This window comes from Drosophila miranda, assembly GCF_003369915.1.
Source record: "Drosophila miranda strain MSH22 chromosome Y unlocalized genomic scaffold, D.miranda_PacBio2.1 Contig_Y1_pilon, whole genome shotgun sequence".
Classification (NCBI taxonomy): Eukaryota; Metazoa; Arthropoda; class Insecta; order Diptera; family Drosophilidae; genus Drosophila; species Drosophila miranda.
In genome coordinates, this window is record NW_022881603.1 from 22,718,949 (window position 1) to 22,737,893 (window position 18,945).

Sequence of the window (18,945 nt, forward strand, 5' to 3'; positions counted from 1 at the left end):
TCGGTGAAAGGGTCGATGGCAGAGAATTTTAGGAAATGTTTTAAGTGTGGAGACAAATCGCATTTGAGGAAAGATTATCCCAAAAATGATTTTTGTTGTTTCAAATGTGGCCAACCAGGACACCGTGCTGCAAGCTGTAATGTCAAGGTCGAAACCAGACAAGAAAAGAGATCGAATACGAACATTATTCGAGATAAGGAAATCGTTGATAAGCCGTCAGGTATTTTCACTCCATCAGGTTTGGAATTAAAGGATATTAAGTACGCGAATTTGGTATTCCAAGGTTTGATTGATACTGGAGCAGATTTGTGTTTAATTCGCAGGAGGGTATTTTTGAAATTTGGACATCTTGAACTGATCGGCCAGGAGATATTTTTAACAGGTATTGGAGATAGTCAAGTTGTAACTTTTGGTAGCTTTTAGATACCAGTGAAAATCGATGAGATTGAAATGGAGGTAGAATTTCATGTCATTCCAGACGAGGATATTGGTTTTGAAGCCATTTTAGGAAGGACTATTCTGGATCATGTGGACATGCAAGTTTCTAAGACAGGAACAAGATTTGTTCGTAGAGTTTGTGGTGAGGATAAAGATAAGAAACTTGATCAGGTAGCATCGTCCTCATGCGTGGAATTGTTTAATGAATATAAAGGCATTTGCATGTCAAGTATTGACGAAGTTGAGAAGGAGTTTTCAATTGATGTTGGTCATCTCAGTGAAGCACATGCTAGAGAGGTTAGGGGTATGGTAGGAAAGTACCAACATCAGAGAAATGTAGATGCGCCGATAAAAATGAAAATTGTATTAGTGGATGAGATACCAGTTTTCCAGCATCCGAGACGATTACCGTTGTGTGAACAGGAAATCGTGGACAAGCAAGTGGAAGAGTGGCTGGCTCAGAAGATTATAAAGCCAAGTACATCGGAGTATGCATCACCAGTAGTGTTGGTACCCAAAAAGAACGGTAGCAAGAGACAATGCTGTGATTACCGAAAGCTGAATGAGAAAATAGTTTGCGATAACTTTCCAATGTCACATATGGATACAGTGTTGGAGAAACTGCAGGGTGCAAAGTATTTCACCACGTTGTATTTAATGAATGGTTTTTTCCATGTGCCTGTAGAAGTCGAGTCTCAAAAATATACGTCTTCTGTCACTCAGAATGGTCAGTTCGAATTTTTATATGTACCATTTGGAATTTCGAATTCTCCAGCGGTGTTTACCAGATTTATAATGGCTGTGTTGAGAGATTTGGTAAAGAATAATGAAGCAGCAGTCTATATGGATGACGTTATTATTTGTAGTCAAGATGTAGAAGAGAGTTTGTTAAAGTTGAGAAAAGTACTGAAGATAGCGGAAATGAATAGGCTACGTATAAATTGGAGAAAGTGTCAGCTGTTACGACAAAAGGTTAATTTTCTGGGGTATATAATAGAAAAGAATACGATAAGACCAAGTGATGAGAAGACGAGGGCAGTCGAAAAGTTCCCAGTGCCAGTTGATAAAAAAGCAGTGCAGCGTTTCATAGGATTGACCTCTTATTTCCGAAAGTTTATTGAGGTTTATGCTGTTATTGCAAAACCATTGACAGATCTGCTGCGGAAGCATGTTAAATTTGAATTTAAGGAGATACATCAGGTTGCGTTTGAACAACTAAAGGTAGCATTGATTAGTAGACCTGTTTTAGAAATGTACAACCCGAAGTTGGAGACAGAAATCCATACTGATGCATCAAAATGGGGGTATGGAGCCGTGTTACTGCAAAAGAGTTTGGAAGACAGCCAATTCCATCCAGTTCAATATATGAGCCGTAGGACTAAGCCATGTGAAGAGAAATATCCTGCTTATGACCTTGAGGTTCTGGCAATTATCGAAGCTTTAGCGAAATGGCGTGTATACGTTTTGGGTATAAAGTTCAAAATTGTCACAGATTGTAATGCATTGACAATGACGATCAAAAAGAAAGACGTTCCTTTGAGAGTAGCACGTTGGGCCATGTACCTACAAGATTTTAATTATGTTATAGAACATCGCTCAGGAACGAAGCTGAGGCACGTTGACGCGTTGAGTCGTGTATCTTGTTTTATGGTGACCGAAAGTATAGCTCATCGTTTGAAAGAAGCTCAGCTAACCGACGATTGGGTTAAGGCTGTTAAAAGTATTGTGGAGGACAAGGAATATGAGGATTATTATATTCAGAATCAGATTTTGTTTAAGGATCCGGATAAGGAGCTTATCGTAGTACCAGCTCAGTTGGAAAATGAGATTATATCAATAGCACATAAGCAAGGACATTTTTCAGTTAAAAAGACACAAGATATCATTGAAAAGTCGTATTATATTCCGAAGTTAAAAGACAAAGTATGGCGCGTAATAAATAGTTGTGTCGAGTGTATCATTGTCAATGAAAAGACAGGAAAACGTGAGGGTTATTTGCAACCAATAGACAAGGGTGATAGGCCGTTACAAACGTATCACATTGATCACGTTGGACCAATGGAAATGACTAAAAAACAGTACAATTATATACTGGTTGTCGTTGATGGATTTTCTAAGTTTGTTTGGTTATATTCTACACGTAGTACAGGTGTTGAAGAGGTCGTTAAGTGTTTGGAAATTCAGGGGACTAGTTTTGGTAATCCGAACAGAATAGTGACGGATAGGGGTGCAGCGTTTATGTCCAATTTGTTTCGTGAATATTGTGAGAGAGAGAAAATACAGCATTTAATGATTGCCACAGGCGTTCCACGTGGGAATGGTCAAGTCGAAAGGATGCACAAGATAGTGGTGCCTATGTTGTCGAAATTGTGTCAGGGTAATTCCGGTAGTTGGAATAAGCATCTAGGAAAAGAACAGCAAATGATCAACAGTGTTGAGCCGCGAAGACCACAGGTAACACCTTTCAAGATATTGACTGGGCTAGACATGCGTATAGGAATGGATCCAAAAATAAAAGAAATATTGGAAGAATCACTTATCGAAGAGTTGAACAAGGACCGCGAAAAAATTAGAAAGGAAGTAGTTGAAAACATTGCACGGTTACAGCAGGAAAACAAGAAGAGTTTTGACTTAAAAAGGAAACTAGATAGACAGTATGAGGTTAATGAGCTAGTAGCTGTCAAGCGTACTCAGTATGGTACTGGATTAAAGCTAAAAGGAAAGGATCTAGGGCCGTATAAGGTGGTTAGGGTAAAGAATCATAGAAGGTACGAAGTCGAGAAGATTGGGGATACTGAGGGTCCCTATAAGACCTCTACAGTTTCAGAATATATGAAACCTTGGCTAGACCCATCCGAGGCGAATGGTCCGTCAGGACAGCCGAATGTAGGAAACGAAGGAAAGAGAGAGACACGAAGCGGTCGTGTTTTCGTCGTGTCGTCGGGATAGAGCAGTAATCGGCTCTGAGAGAGCCGATAGCAAGAGAGAGAGATCAGTCAGTTGTCAGTTCAGCCACGCATCAGACGTACACGCATATAATTAGTCACAAACATACTTGTAAAACTTGGAGCTGTTATAATTTTAAGTCCAAGATACTTATCAAATAAATGTTACTCGTTGCCATCAAGCAACTTAAACTACTACATACATATAGATCCGATATCACAGTGATATACGTTTTTAAATCTCTTGTAGCGTTGGCAGACCACAGCAGCTGTAGCAGAGCCCAGAAATGATGCAGAGTGGCTACAAGCTCGTCCCTTTGATCAGATTCCTAGTACAACTTTTCTGTCTACTGTTCGGAATTTTATGCCTGGAGGAAATCGGCCTGGCAGCGATACTCTTCGCTATCATCGGAAGACTCATAGAAAGGATTTATTCCAGGGAGTGGAGGGAGCTTTACCCACACCAGGAAAAACCTGGAGCGACTTTCGATCGGCTGTAAATCTTGTCCTAATGCAGCCGAAGACCGTGCGGCTTTACTATAAGAAGATGTCCCAAGTGAACCAGGAGTTTGTGCAACGGTGCGTATGACTAATAATAAATCACTGTTTACGCTCAAGTATTTTCTCCCCCCTTCACAGTATTAAAGCACTCCGTGATATCGATACCCAGGAAGCTCCAGATGATTTCTTAAACGTTATAAATCGGTGGACCCTCGAGTCAGTCTCTGTGGTGGCTCTGGACAAGCAGTTGGGACTGCTCAAAGAGTCGGGCGATAACGACCAGGCTGTGTTACTTTTCAAGTACCTGGACGATTTTTTTGAATTAACAGCCGATCTGGAGATGAAGCCCTCCATCTGGCGTTACGTTAAAACACCCAAGCTAATGAAGCTAATGAAGTCCCTAGATGGCGTTCAAGAAATAACTTCAGCGTATGTAGACGAAGCTATAGAGCGTCTAGAGAAAGAGGCCAAGGAGGGTGTTGTCCGCCCTGAGAGCGAGCAGAGTGTACTGGAAAAGCTGCTCAAGATCGACAAAAAGGTGGCGACGGTTATGGCCATGGACATGCTAATGGCCGGAGTGGATACCGTACGTAGTCTGTTGTTCTCATACTTACCCTTATCTCATACATCCTTTTTTTACAGACCTCAAGTACCTTTACAGCGGCCTTGCTGTGCCTTTCCAAGAATCCGGAGAAGCAGGCCGTACTCCGAGAAGAGGTGATGAAGGTTCTACCCGAGAAGGACTCCGAATTCACTGAGGCATCGATGAAGAACGTTCCCTATCTACGTGCCTGCATCAAAGAGTCACAACGGATCTATCCTTTGGTCATCGGCAATGGCCGATTTCTCAATCGGGACAGCGTTTTGAGCGGATACCAAGTGCCAGCTGGTACCTGTGTGTCGATGGTTCCCCTGAGCTTGCTATCAAGCGAGGAGCACTTCCCCAAGGCTGCTGAGTTCCTGCCAGAACGTTGGATTCGTAACGCCACAGACTCCAACGGGCAATGCCCGGCAAATGACTTGAAGCTGAAGAATCCGTTTGTGTTCTTGCCCTTCGGATTTGGACCCCGGATGTGCGTTGGAAAGCGCATCGTGGACATGGAGCTCGAGCTGGGCATCGCTCGACTCATTCGGAACTTTAGCATCGAGTTCAATCATCCCACGGAGAACGCTTTCCGCTCCACCCTGATCAATTTGCCCAACAGTAAACACATTTCTCATCCTAAATTATCTTTACAACTGGAAAACCTTGAAGGAACTTATTTGCAATATAAAGTAGGTGTTTTTTTGGCCGCACGTCAATCAGAATCAACTTGTTTTGTGCTTTGAGGCATGAGGCAAATCAAGCACACAAAATTTTCATTGTGCAATTTGTGCCAACACGAGAGGCGTCACTTATCTGTGCGGAGGCATTTTCCTTGAGCAACACATTGTGCAATCGAAATCCTGCACACATCACATAAATTCCTTCCATTCGCGAATACAAGACCCAGTACCAGCTACCTCAAGCTAACAGCATTTTTCTGCCCTTTTTCGAGGAAAGCGTTGTTCTGGAAGGTTTGTCATCTATGGACATATCGTTTTCTGCGGGTCCAGATAAGGTACCAAGCTGCATCTTAAAACACTGTGCCCAGTCCCTTTGCAAACCCTTGACCTTTCTCTTCAACCTCTCCTTGGAACAGTCTTGTCTCCCAGTAATTTGGAATGAGTCCTACATCATTCCGCTGCACAAAAAAGGTTCAAGATCAAATATTGAAAACTATCGTGGTATCGCAAAGCTTTCCGCCATCCCGAAGCTTCTTGAGTTCCTGGTCACCCGGCAACTGCAACATCTTTGTTGCAGCTTGATATCTCCGTCGCAACACGGTTTTTTCAGACATCGTTCAACATCGACTAACCTTGAGTTTTCTAACCTAATCCACCGTGTTTTCCAAATTGGTTTGCAGACGGATGTAGTTTTTACGGACTTCAGCAAGGCATTCGATTCTGTGAACCATGCTCTGCTTATTCAAAAGCGCTCTTTATTAGGGTTTCCAACGAATCTTCTTGATTGGATTTTGTCCTATCTCTCTAACCGTACTCAACGTGTTTTGTTTTCTAACGGGTTGTCAAATACTGTTAATGTTACTTCAGGTGTGCCACAGGGAAGTCATCTGGGCCCGCTTCTGTTTATTTTATTTGTTAACGACCTTCCTCAAGTTATAAAATACTCAACTACACTAATTTATGCTGATGATGTCAAAATCTGTCTTTCTTTTTATACCCGATACTCAAAATGAGTATTGGGGTATATTAGATTTGTGGTAAAAGTGGATGTGTGTAACGTCCAGAAGGAATCGTTTCCGACCCCATAAAGTATATATATTCTTGATCAGCATCAATAGCCGAGTCGATTGAGCCCTGTCTGTCTGTCCGTCTGTCCGTCCGTCCGTCCGTCCGTCCGTCCGTCCGTCCGTCCGTCTGTCCGTCCGTCCGTCCGTCCGTCCGTCCGTCCGTCCCCTTCAGCGCCTAGTGCTCAAAGACTATAAGAGCCAGAGCAACGATGTTTTGAATCCAGACATCTGTGATATGTCACTGCTACAAAAATATTTCAAAACTTCGCCCCGCCCACTTCCGCCCCCACAAATGACGAAAATCTGTGGCATCCACATTTTTAAAGATACGATAAAACCAAAAATGCAGAATCGTAGAGGATGACTATATGTTCTAGAGTGTAAAATCTCAACCAGATCGTATAATTATTATAGCCAGAATCAAGAAAACAATTTCATTCTTTCTCGCTCTGTCTCTCTCTAACACACAGGTTTCATGGTCGGCTTTGCCAATTGCAAAATATGAGTTCAAGGATCTCAGAACCTATAAGAGCCAGAGCAACCAAATTTGGTATCCACACTCCTGTGATATCGGACCTTGACCGTTTCGTGTCCAAATTTCGCCAAACCCCCTTCCGCCCCCGCAAAGGACGAAAATCTGGGGCATCCACAAATCTCAGAGACTATTAAGGCTAGAGTAACCAAATTTGGTATCCGCACTTCTGTTAGATCTCACTATAAAACGTATATCTCAGAATTTCGCCCCACCCCCTTCCACCCCCGCAAAAAACGAAAATCTGTTGCATCCACAATATTGCAGATTCGAGAAAACTAAAAACGCAGAATCATAGATAATGACCATATCTATGAGATTGCTGAATCTGGATCAGATCGGATCATTTTTGTAGCCAAAAGCAAGAAATCAATTTGCAGTGGCCACGCAGCGCCCGACGTCACGCTCAGACTGATTTTCTGTCTCTCTCGCAGGCACTCTTTGTCGTGTGGTTCAATATTAGCGGCGTCTGCCGCAGGAGAGCCATACTGACTTAGTATCGGGTATAACTGTAGAGTTGCGGTGTACGCAGCAACTCACAACGTTCCCCCTCGTTATACCCGATACTCAAAATGAGTATTGGGGTATATTAGATTTGTGGTAAAAGTGGATGTGTGTAACGTCCAGAAGGAATCGTTTCCGAAGAAAGGGAAGTAGTCGGAATAATTGCGTCCTGTTTGCGCTCCTGTAACTCCTGCCATGAATAAATAACCTTTTGGTCCCTGTGTGTGGCGTGTGTTACGAGTGAGTATATAAAGCACAAATAAAACATTTTCAATAGCCCATCGATGGGTTCTTCTTGTGGGTGGCGAAGGCACTATGCAAATATGTGGAAATACTTTGAATTTCCGTTTGACCGACACTTTCTAGACATTTTTCGTAGCACAAAATATACAGGGAAAATATTTTCAGGGAATTTTTGGTTTTCTAAATGCACAAGTTCGAGTCTCTTTATATTTTCCAATGGAATTCTATGTTTTACTGAAGTTTTAAGAAAGCTTAAGCTAAAGAAATGATTCATACACAGTACGTTAAAATTCACTTCAGACCTTCTTTGGAATCGTAGCCAACGCAACAGTCAAGGTAATCCTTGAAAAACTCGAGTGCAAATCTCTCCTCTAGTGAAATTATTTCCCAGAACACCACCTAGTTCCTTTGAGTCTACCTTTGACCAAACAAGCACACATATCTGATATGTCAAGGTCTCCTCAGTCTATTCCTGGTGTGTTGCACGTACTCCTACACCTGAGTAACATTCCTTGAACGCTTTGTGTTTCGTTTTTGTGTGACATGTAAATTAGTTGAATGGAATGAATCATTAGAAGGGCTCCCTAGCACACACTGATGAGGTTGAGTGGCAATAAAAACTGCTCGAAAGTGCCACTGTTCAGTTGCAGAAATATGCTTAAGTAATAGTTTATAATACCCGTCGGCATATCACAGTGGCACCGTGACACAGTGTTCTATTTAACATGTAATATAATACCTCACGACAACACACTGGCCACTGCAGTGAGTTCTGCTGACAATGCACTCTCTCCGCAGAGGGCAAAGACAGCGGGGCAGTTGCTGACCATCAAAATATCGCAATTGCCCACCAGACACTAAAATTATCCATAATACACAAAACATATATTTTACAGACTCAGCACTTTTGTACCTTTTATTACCTATAAATAAGAATCAGTTTTATCAATAAAATCAGTATCAGAAACAGTACCATAACTGCCTGTCACTCATCTTCCATCGCAATCAGCAGAGGCTGTCGCCGTGTCTTCAGACCCTCCCTTGCGCACCGTAGGATACCCACTCCGCAGTCCAACTGGTTCAAGTTCTAGTTGCGACGACCAAACTGTAGACGGTTTATGTACCGTATGCAACCCAGCTTCCTACACACACACACACACATTAACATTGGTGACCCCGACCTTGGTCATCCTTTCAAACTGTCAGACAAGCTACAGTGAAAGGATTCGATCTGGACATCAGATTGAAGCAGTCAACAGGACATCTTCAATAAAAATTTGGCATCAGGCCATACACTTACGGTAGCATCTCCTACCAATAAGTATCACTTTGGCAAATCTGACATATTCAGGTTATCAGCCAACAGAAAAACAGCTATAGAATTCGATTACCACCAAGGTAATCAATTTTTGTTGTTCCGTGCGTTCCATAGATTGGAAACAGCACAAATCCCTCCATCCAACACATCACCTGTACTATTACCTTTCTGACCGACAACGGTTGCGATTCGGAGCGTATCCAGCTGCAAAGCAAATAAAACACTCCCAACGGGTCAGAAGTAATAAGTACAAACAGATAGAATGGATACACATATGGAGGCAGAAGCTGCCGCTACAATGGCAATGGATGTGCAGCAAGAGATTGGTGAGGAAATATCGAGGTGCATTCGGAACTTTAAAAAAGATTCCCAAGAACGACAGCAAACGGCCTCTTATTTTCAAGCCAAAATATCAGCACTCGAAAATGCGTGGAATCGCTTCAACAAAAACGACTCCAAACTTCGCGATACAGACAAAACGGATGAATACGTAAAATTCCGTGAAGACTTACGTACAACATGTAAGCAATACATTACGATTTTTACCGAATGCATGGATAAGCTATCACAGACGTCTAGTGCTCGTGGGGAACGTCAAATCGTCCCTAAAGAAAAGCATGAGAAACCTTCAGTAGGTCCCAAAGAAAGCGATCTAATCCAGCAGTCCTCGAAGGATTACAGCAAACTGCTTTCCCTATGTCGCCGACAAAAGGCCATAGTAGAGTCCGTTAAACGCAATCTGAAACAACTTTCAGAGGCGGAAGAACGCACATCAAGTGATTTGATAAAATCACTATGGACTCAAGCGCAGGAAGTCCACTTCACAATTCATGAGGAATACGAGGACCCAGTGGAAGGAGGATATGACATGGAAATCAGCCACACCAAACACGGATAACGTGCAGCTTCCACGCATCAGCATCCCAAAGTTTGATGGGGATCTATTAAAATGGACCCAGTTCTTCGATCTGTTCTCATGCATGGTGCATGAGACCAACATGCCTACGGTGAAAAAGATGTGGTATCTTAAAACCACCGTTACCGGCGAGGCAGAAAAACTGATTCGACATATCGATCTAAAGGAAGAAAACTATGAAGCCGCTTGGGAAATACTAGTTGACGCATACAACAATCCCAGAGATGTTTCGAATACGGTACTGAACCGCTTCCTCAATCACCAAACAATTAATGACGATCCCATGTCATTAAAAGAGTTGTATATAACAACCATAGAATCCCTTGCATCACTAAAGGGATTGGGCATCAATATATCTACATGGGATCCGATATTGATTGCCATTATCAGAAACAAACTGGATGTAACAAATAAGGCCTTGTATGAGCAATCATTGGGAAGCTCAAAGGACATCCAGGCGCTGGATACGATGCTTCAGTTCTTGGAGCAAAGAATTCGGGTTCTAGGAACCAGTAAGAAGCCACCAGCATCAAGGAGAGAGCCAAAAGGCACGACATGTGCATCAGCAAACACAGGGAGAGCGCGAGCACCCTTATGCACATTCTGCAAGAAAGCAAGCCATTGGCTCTACGGATGCGAAGAATTTCGCTCCAAATCTCCATCAGAACGACTAAATTGGGTACAAAAACAAAAAATGTGCGTTAATTGTTTTAGAACAAATCACAAAACAAACGCATGCCCTGGTCGAAACTGCTTCAAGTATGACAAGAAGCACAACACGATGCTACATTTGGAAACAGCATCAGGAGCAGCTACAGAATCAAGAGGCCCGACGGTTGGTGCAGCAAGTAACAATAGTTACAATCTTCTGGCCACAGCAAAGGTGGCAGTAGAAGCCAACAACGGGCAGGTTGCTAATTTCAGAGCACTGCTAGATTCAGGATCACAGATAAACTTGATCTCTGAACGAATGGCATCAATGTTGTCACTCAAACTAAAAGACACAACATTACGGATCGAAGGAATTGGAGGTCAATCAAAGACCAGCAGAGCACGAGTAAATGTGCTCATGAAATCCCTTCACAATGGTTTTACGCAAAGAATTGAAGCTTTCGTATTACCACAGATAATAGCTGATCAACCAGCTCAGGCACTCGATTCAGAGAGCTTAAACGTACCAAGCAAGATCTCACTGGCAGATCCAAACTTCCATAAGCCAGGCAAAATCGACATGCTAATCGGAGCCGAGCATTACTACTCGCTGCTGCTACCAGATCAACAGCAGCTAAGGACAGGAGGCCCGTTGCTACAAAACACGAAACTGGGATGGATTGTGGCAGGAAAAGGCAAATCTGCCCACAATTCCTCACCCATTTGTGCAACGGGAGTAAACGAGCTCATGGAAAGATTCTGGACTCTGGACAATCTAGAGACGGAAGACAAACCACGCACTCCAGTGGAAGCACGGTGCGAAGCTCATTTTATAGAAAATCTTCAGACAGCTTCAGACGGCCGTTTTATTGTAAAGCTCCCATTTTCCGAACACCCTTCAGCCCTGGGGGAGTCGTTGGAAACCGCAACAAAAAGATTCCTAGCGTTGGAGCGGCGAAGCTCACCAGAAACTTGGAAGAGTTATGTGGACTTCATGGAAGAGTATGAAGGACTAGGACATATGAAGATGGTGCCAGCATCAAAAGTTCTTAAAAGGCACTACTTCATTCCACATCATTGTGTACTCAAACCTGAAAGCACCACTACAAAGCTTCGGGTAGTATTCGATGCCTCATGCAAATCAACAAGCGGGAAATCTTTGAACGACATCCTGCAGGCTGGACCCACCGTTCAGAGCGAACTTATGTCCATTCTGCTACGATTTCGAATTCATAAGTACGTATTCACAGCGGACATAGAAAAGATGTACCGGCAAGTGTGGATGAACCCGGAGGATCAATTCCATCAAATGATAGTCTGGAGAAACAATCCATCCGAAGTGATCAGGTACTATCGCCTGAAAACAGTAACATATGGGACAACAGCTGCTCCGTTCCTAGCAACGAAATGTCTGGATCATTTGGCAATACAATACAAAGACAGACTACCAGTAGGATCAACAACATTAAAAACCGATTTCTATGTTGACGACTGTCTAACTGGAGCAAACACGATTCCAGAGGCAATTCATGTTCGACAAGAAATAAATAAGATATTGCTACCGTCCGGATTCAAATTGCGCAAGTGGTGCTCCAACAATGAGCAACTTCTCCAAGGAATCCCCAAAGAGGATATTGTAACCGATGTAAAACTAGGAGAGACACTAGAGCACTACAGCGTGAAAACTCTGGGTCTCATCAAATCTTCATGCAACAACTTTGGGAGCTCAAACTGGATTGGGATGACGAATTACCATTACAACACCAAACCGAATGGAAAGAATACCAGGACGACTTACAAACATTAAACAAAATGCAAGTTCCCCGGCATATCTACGATGGTAAAATTCCAGTTACCCAAGAACTCAATACGTTTGTAGATGCATCAGAACGAGCATATGGCGCAGCTGTATATGTACGCGCTACATACAAAAACAACCAAGTGTCAGTAAGACTGCTCTGTTCGAAATCACGTGTGGCGCCGACAGCCAAACAATCGCTACCACGGTTAGAACTTTGTGCTGCAGTCCTCGGTGCCGAGCTCACAAACCGAGTCCGACAGGATCTGCACATGGACATTAACACGGTTTCAGGATGGTTTTGGAGTGATTCCACCGTTGTGTTATCCTGGATAAACGCATCGTCATCAACATACCATACCTTTGTGGCAAATCGAATAGCCAAAATCCAGGCATTAACAAACCAGTCACAATGGCGTCACGTGTCATCGGCCAACAACGCAGCCGATGTCCTGTCGAGAGGAATCGCAGCAAGCAGACTGGCAGATCACAATCTGTGGTTATATGGACCATTATTCCTGCACGGATCTCGAGACAACTGGACGAAGGCACCCAACATAGAACCCAGCAATCTTGAGAGAAAAGCTAAACATGTAAGCTTGCCAATCACACCTAGCGCACTTGGGGATGAATTATATACTAGCAGACATAGCAACTCGTTTCACAAACTGCAACGCATTGTGGCATATATGTTACGCTTCTGCTACAAAACCAACAGAGCGAACACCACGACGCTCTGCGCAGAAGAACTGACTCACGCCCGCACTATAATCCTGCGAACCATACAACAAGTCGAGCTTACAGCAGAGTTAAAACAGTTCCAACGCTATAAGACTGTGGATAGAAAGAGCTCGATCATATCGTTATCTCCCTTCCTAGGAGACGATGAGCTCATCCGAGTTGGTGGTAGACTTGAAGAAGCTCTACTTCCATACAACGCAAAACACCCAGTTTTGCTGCCTTACAATGACCCAATCGTCAAAATGATTTTGCGGGAGCTACATGAGGAGAACATGCATTGTGGTGCTCAAGCATTAAGGGCAATCGCAAGACAACAATATTGGATTATCAATGACAAGACAATGGCTAGAAGCATCATCCACAGCTGTGTTAGATGCACCAAGGCTAGACCAAAGCTGATGCACCAGATCATGGGCAATCTCCCAGCACAACGAGTCACACAAGCACGACCGTTTCTTAATGCAGGCGTCGACTACTGTGGACCAATCTCGATCCACCATAAGATCCGAGGCAAAAGACCAGATAAGGCATACATCGCCGTGTTCTGCTGCTTTTCACAAAGGCAGTACACCTGGAGCTGGTAAGCGACCTGACCACAGATGCATTCTTGGCCACCCTGCGTCGATTCTTAAGCAGACGTGGGAAGTGGCAAACTATTCATTGCGACAATGCAACGAACTTTGTGGGTGCAAACAACCAGCTTAAAGAATTAGAAGACTCAATATTCAGCTCAAAGGCAAGTGCTCATTGCGAATCATTGCGACATAAAACAAGTGGATTTTAAATTCATTCCTCCCAGGGCTCCATCGTTTGTCGGCCTCTGGGAAGCGGCGGTAAAATCAGCAAAAAAGCTGTTGGTAACAACCACCAACACAGCCTCATTGACATTTGAAGAACTAAACACAGTGATAATCGAAATTGAAGCAATTCTCAATTCTCGACCCATGTCCAATGTCAAATGATCCCACTGATACAACAGCGCTCACCGCAGGACACTTCTTGATTGGTGAACCATTGACAACGCCTCCTGACGTCAATACTGATCATCAAGGAAGAACATTGGTCAAGCGCTGGGAATTGGTATCACGCCTAAAGCATTCATTCTGGAAACAATGGTCTACAGAATACCTCCAAGAATTGCAAGCTCGGCATAAATGGAAGACCGCTTCACCAAACGTACCTGAAGGATTATTAGTTTTGGTTAAGGAAGACAACCTTCCTGTAATGAAGTGGCCAATGGGTCGCATCATTAAGACATATCCTGGACAGGACAACCACGTACGAGTGGTTGACGTTAAGACAGCATCTGGCGTATACATGTAGGAAACGAAGGAAAGAGAGAGACACGAAGCGGTCGTGTTTTCGTCGTGTCGTCGGGATAGAGCAGTAATCGGCTCTGAGAGAGCCGATAGCAAGAGAGAGAGATCAGTCAGTTGTCAGTTCAGCCACGCATCAGACGTACACGCATATAATTAGTCACAAACATACTTGTAAAACTTGGCGCTGTTATAATTTTAAGTACAACATACTTATCAAATAAATATAATTTATAATTTTAAGTACAACATACTTATCAAATAAATGTTACTCGTTGCCATCAAGCAACTTAAACTACTACATACAAGCGCCCGATCACTCGTCTAGCGCCGCTCTTTCCAGAAGATGTGGCAATCAAACGTTCCCACAACGTGATCAGTGACACCACGGAGATTGATGAGCCACCCACACAGCGAACAACAAAATTGTCACCTACATTAATATCAACATTAGTGGTGCTGTTGCTCATGCTTCCATTAGCATTGTCACAGTCAATAAATGTGACACAATTCGCAAACAAGCCTGGAATATTCTATGAGAAACTTGGAACATCAAGAATAGCAACGTCTGAGTGGACCATGATCGTATACTATGACTTGGACCCATATTGGAAGGATATGCAACTAATGTCTGCTGGAATTTCAGAGTTACGATACATGTGACCTGAACTAAAAAATGTTCCGGCATGTAACTCCATAGTTCAACACTTTCAACATGTGTATAACGAGCTACAATCAGGAAGCAGGAGTTTTAATGAAATACTCTCGAAAACGCAGATCGCCGCTGGACATCATAGGAAATGTAGCAAGCAGTCTTTTTGGTGCTCTCGACGCAAAATACGCAGAAGAGATGACTCAAGTAATTGAGAAAGTGAAAACCAATGAAGACTTTCTACTACATCTGCTCCAAAACCAAACATCAATTGTCGACGCGACAATAAACGTAGTCAGAAAAGACAAAGTAACAACTGATAATCGCCTAAAAATTTTGGAACAGCATATGGCTACTATCAACCGAGAAAGAGAGTCATATCACAGCGATCATCTGACTCAAGCGTACTTAGGACTAATAGCACAATTAACCCTGCTCACAACAACTCTCCAACGAATGCAGTCCGACATATCTGATGTCCTAATCGGTATTCATCATCGGAGAATAAGCCCCACGCTGATGTATCCCGAGCAACTAATAGACCAACTAGACCAGATACGGGATCATTTGCCACAAGATCAAATGCTGCCGGTCACAACGAAGGAGGTGATTCAACTATACAGAATCATGCGAGCCGAAGGAACCCCGACTGCAAAACACGTCATCTTCAAGCTGACGCTACCGCTGGTCTCAACAGCTCAGCTCGAAGTCTTCAGCATCATCCCAATTCCGTTTTGGGACTCAACAAGCTGGAGTCTATTTGACCTCAGAACCACCATAGAACATCCACCGAGACCAGTTCATGGGCACTACCCAAGAGGAATTCCGACGTTGTCTTAAAGTACACAGCGAGGAGTTCATCTGCTTTGACCATCAGACGATCTTCAATGTGGACAATCGCTGTGAGTTTCAACTGTTTAACAATAAAACAGAAACACTGTGTCAGGTAACACACACAAGGGCTGACACGGTGTGGCTAAAAACTCAGCATCCAAATAAATGGATCTTCGCAACGTGTTCTACAACTAAACTTCAAGCAGTTTGCAACGGAGTTCCATCAACCATCACACTGGAAGGAACTAGTCTACTCTCCATGTCCCCTGGTTGCACGGCTCGCAATACTGAAGTAAGCATCAGCACCTTCAGCACCACAATCAGCGAAGTAAAATCGACTTACACTCGGTTTGGTGACGTGAGCCCACCGGAGACATCACCCTCGCCACCAATGTGGCAACTGAAGAACCAGACATCAGACTTTCTTCAAGAACTTGATGATCTACGCCAGCAACTATCAGCCATCAATCATCACGAGCTGCCACACCATCTCACCACCGTGCAGCACCATCAACTCGCTGCTTATGCAGCCCTAGCAATATCAATTCTATTGATCATTGCCTTCATTTTCCGGAAGAAGTATCAACTATGGAAACCAAGGCCATCAAATCCCGATCCAGCCATGTCATCACCCCCCGGTTTGCCGTCGACTTGAACGATGGTTGAACACAGTTTCAACGGCCGGGAGAATGTTCAGTTGCAGAAATATGCTTAAGTAATAGTTTATAATACCCGTCGGCATAACACAGTGGCACCGTGACACAGTGTTCTATTTAACATGTAATATAATACCTCACGACAACACACTGGCCACTGCAGTGAGTTCTGCTGACAATGCACTCTCTCCGCAGAGGGCAAAGACAGCGGGGCAGTTGCTGACCATCAAAATATCGCAATTGCCCACCAGACACTAAAATTATCCATAATACACAAAACATATATTTTACAGACTCAGCACTTTTGTACCTTTTATTACCTATAAATAAGAATTAGTTTTATCAATAAAATCAGTATCAGAAACAGTACCATAACTGCCTGTCACTCATCTTCCATCGCAATCAGCAGAGGCTGTCGCCGTGTCTTCAGACCCTCCCTTGCGCACCGTAGGATACCCACTCCGCAGTCCAACTGGTTCAAGTTCTAGTTGCGACGACCAAACTGTAGACGGTTTATGTACCGTATGCAACCCAGCTTCCTACACACACACACACATTAACAGCCACGAAAACGGAAATGGCGCATTAGTGCTTGCCACTTAATGTGGCACTCACTCCCTGTCTTCCTTCAACCCCCTGAACAATGTAACTTGTTGAGCGGACGCAATATGCAAATTTTGGCCAGACCCCTTCCTTCTGGCAACCTGCGTGTTATCACCACAATTTCCCACAATTATAAAGAATGAAAGTGAATATTTATTCGTTGAAACACTCACCTTTGGGTGGCGATGAATGGTAATATAGGCCTTGGAATCTTCTCCGACGCTTCGGCGGCATCGCCAATTTATGTTTTTTTTGTATTGCAGAGTCTCTGTACACGTCGTAGCACTCTTAGAGTCCACGACTCTTCACATTTCCCCAATCGCGATTCATTTAGCACTGCGGTTTGACTCACTTCACTCTGGGCACTGGAAAAGCTGTGGAAAACCTTACTTAAATCGAAGCGCGGAGTCGACCGTTGTCCTGGTAGGTTAAACGACGTCTGAGTTGACAAATGCACACGCTCAGATGGCCGACTGGTCAACATAGTCCCTAGCCCTAACGCCATTCCACGTGCTCCTTCTCATCCTACGCCATGGTCCTTGCGTGTGTGCATACCCAATGACGAGGGCGGTGGATGGAGGCGGTGTGGTCTCACATTTGTGATTTTTATTATGTTTTATTTATTTAGTTTTCCAAAAGCCGCACAGCGCCTCGAATGCATTCAACTCGTGTGACGTTGAATGCACAGGACGTTGCCTACTTATTGGGGCCGGCTGCAGGCCGCAGGACCACGGCAGATATATAAAATGGGAGAGCGATGAAAACACACCAATTAGCCGCGCGAATCGATTTTCTGATTTGGAAGGGGTTTACGAGTTTCATTGAAATTGGAGCAGAGCCCAGAGAGGGGTGAATTTATGAAAGAACTAGCCGAACACAAAGTCACAAAGGTCACAAAGTCCTGCCCCAAGGTCCTGACACAGTTTCGTCCAGAGAGAAGTGCGTGCGTATCCCTTTGAAGGTTTTTCCATTCCCCCAAAACAGAACGGTTGACCCAATTTTGGATAGATCTCCTGGGGGTACGTGGGGTTCGGGGCCACCGTAAATGTCACTACCAATTAGGGAAACTACCGCCATGTGGCTTCTCTGATTAGGATTTATGGCATCCACTTTGATTGCACTTCCGCGACTGTCAGCGTAAACGATCTATGCATTATTCATTCCGGAGCCCAGGGGTTTCTTTCTACATTGAGTGGCGAGCTGTCAAGGGGGGTGCATTGAACTTGACAGAGCCGTGCATGACCCTGCCACTGGTCAGTGAACGGCCAACAGCTCAAGAGTCCAAGATCCCAAGAACCCCTATTGCATTTCTCATCTACTTTGCATACACTACACTTTCCGGTTCTGATTCTGACTCGCTACTTTCCGCTTTTCTGTTTTCCGTTTACTGGTTTTTGTTTTTTTGGGTATTTTTGTTGTTCCGTTTTCCTTTCGATACGATTTGCACGACGCGCGCTTTCCTTGCAGACTGCGGCATATTCAGCGTTTCGTAGGTGTTTTATCTAATTTTTCCCTACACGCACACCAACAAATTTTATCCACTTTCACTTTCTCCCTCTCTCTCCCACTCTCCTTCTCTAGGTGTGGGTGTATCTGTGTGGGGGTATCGAGTATTGGTAATTGCTGCCATCGCTTGCATGCGAACGCCGAAAAAAAGACCCCCTCAAATAAACCAAACCGATGGGAACTCGCGAGAGTGTGCTGCGGGCACAGAAACACTTATCTAAAATGGAAAGTAAAGGATTATGTGAGGGAGCGAATGGTGGCTATCAAATATGAAATATATCTACAAATATTTGAGGTCTTTTGAGTAAAATGAATGGAAACTTTTCTACACCAAAATGTCAATCCTTTAGATATTGCTAATTCCGAACTTAAAATTAACCCTAAGAAATACTAAAATCTCCAATTGCATCTCTACTACTCGTCCATCGTTTAAGAAGTAATTCGTATATATTTCTCAG

At 43.6% G+C, this 18,945-nt stretch overlaps 1 protein-coding gene across 1 annotated transcript; it reads left to right on the forward strand.

Moving 5' to 3' along the window:
- The first annotated feature begins 3,879 nt into the window (after positions 1-3,879).
- Positions 3,880-18,847, forward strand: LOC117191523 (probable cytochrome P450 12a5, mitochondrial). The gene is made up of 4 exons (XM_033396365.1): positions 3,880-3,962; positions 4,023-4,470; positions 4,527-5,134; positions 18,838-18,847. Exons 1-4 carry the CDS (start codon positions 3,895-3,897, stop codon positions 18,845-18,847), a joined length of 1,134 nt encoding a protein of 377 aa, XP_033252256.1. The 5' UTR covers positions 3,880-3,894.
- The last annotated feature ends 98 nt before the right edge of the window (positions 18,848-18,945 follow it).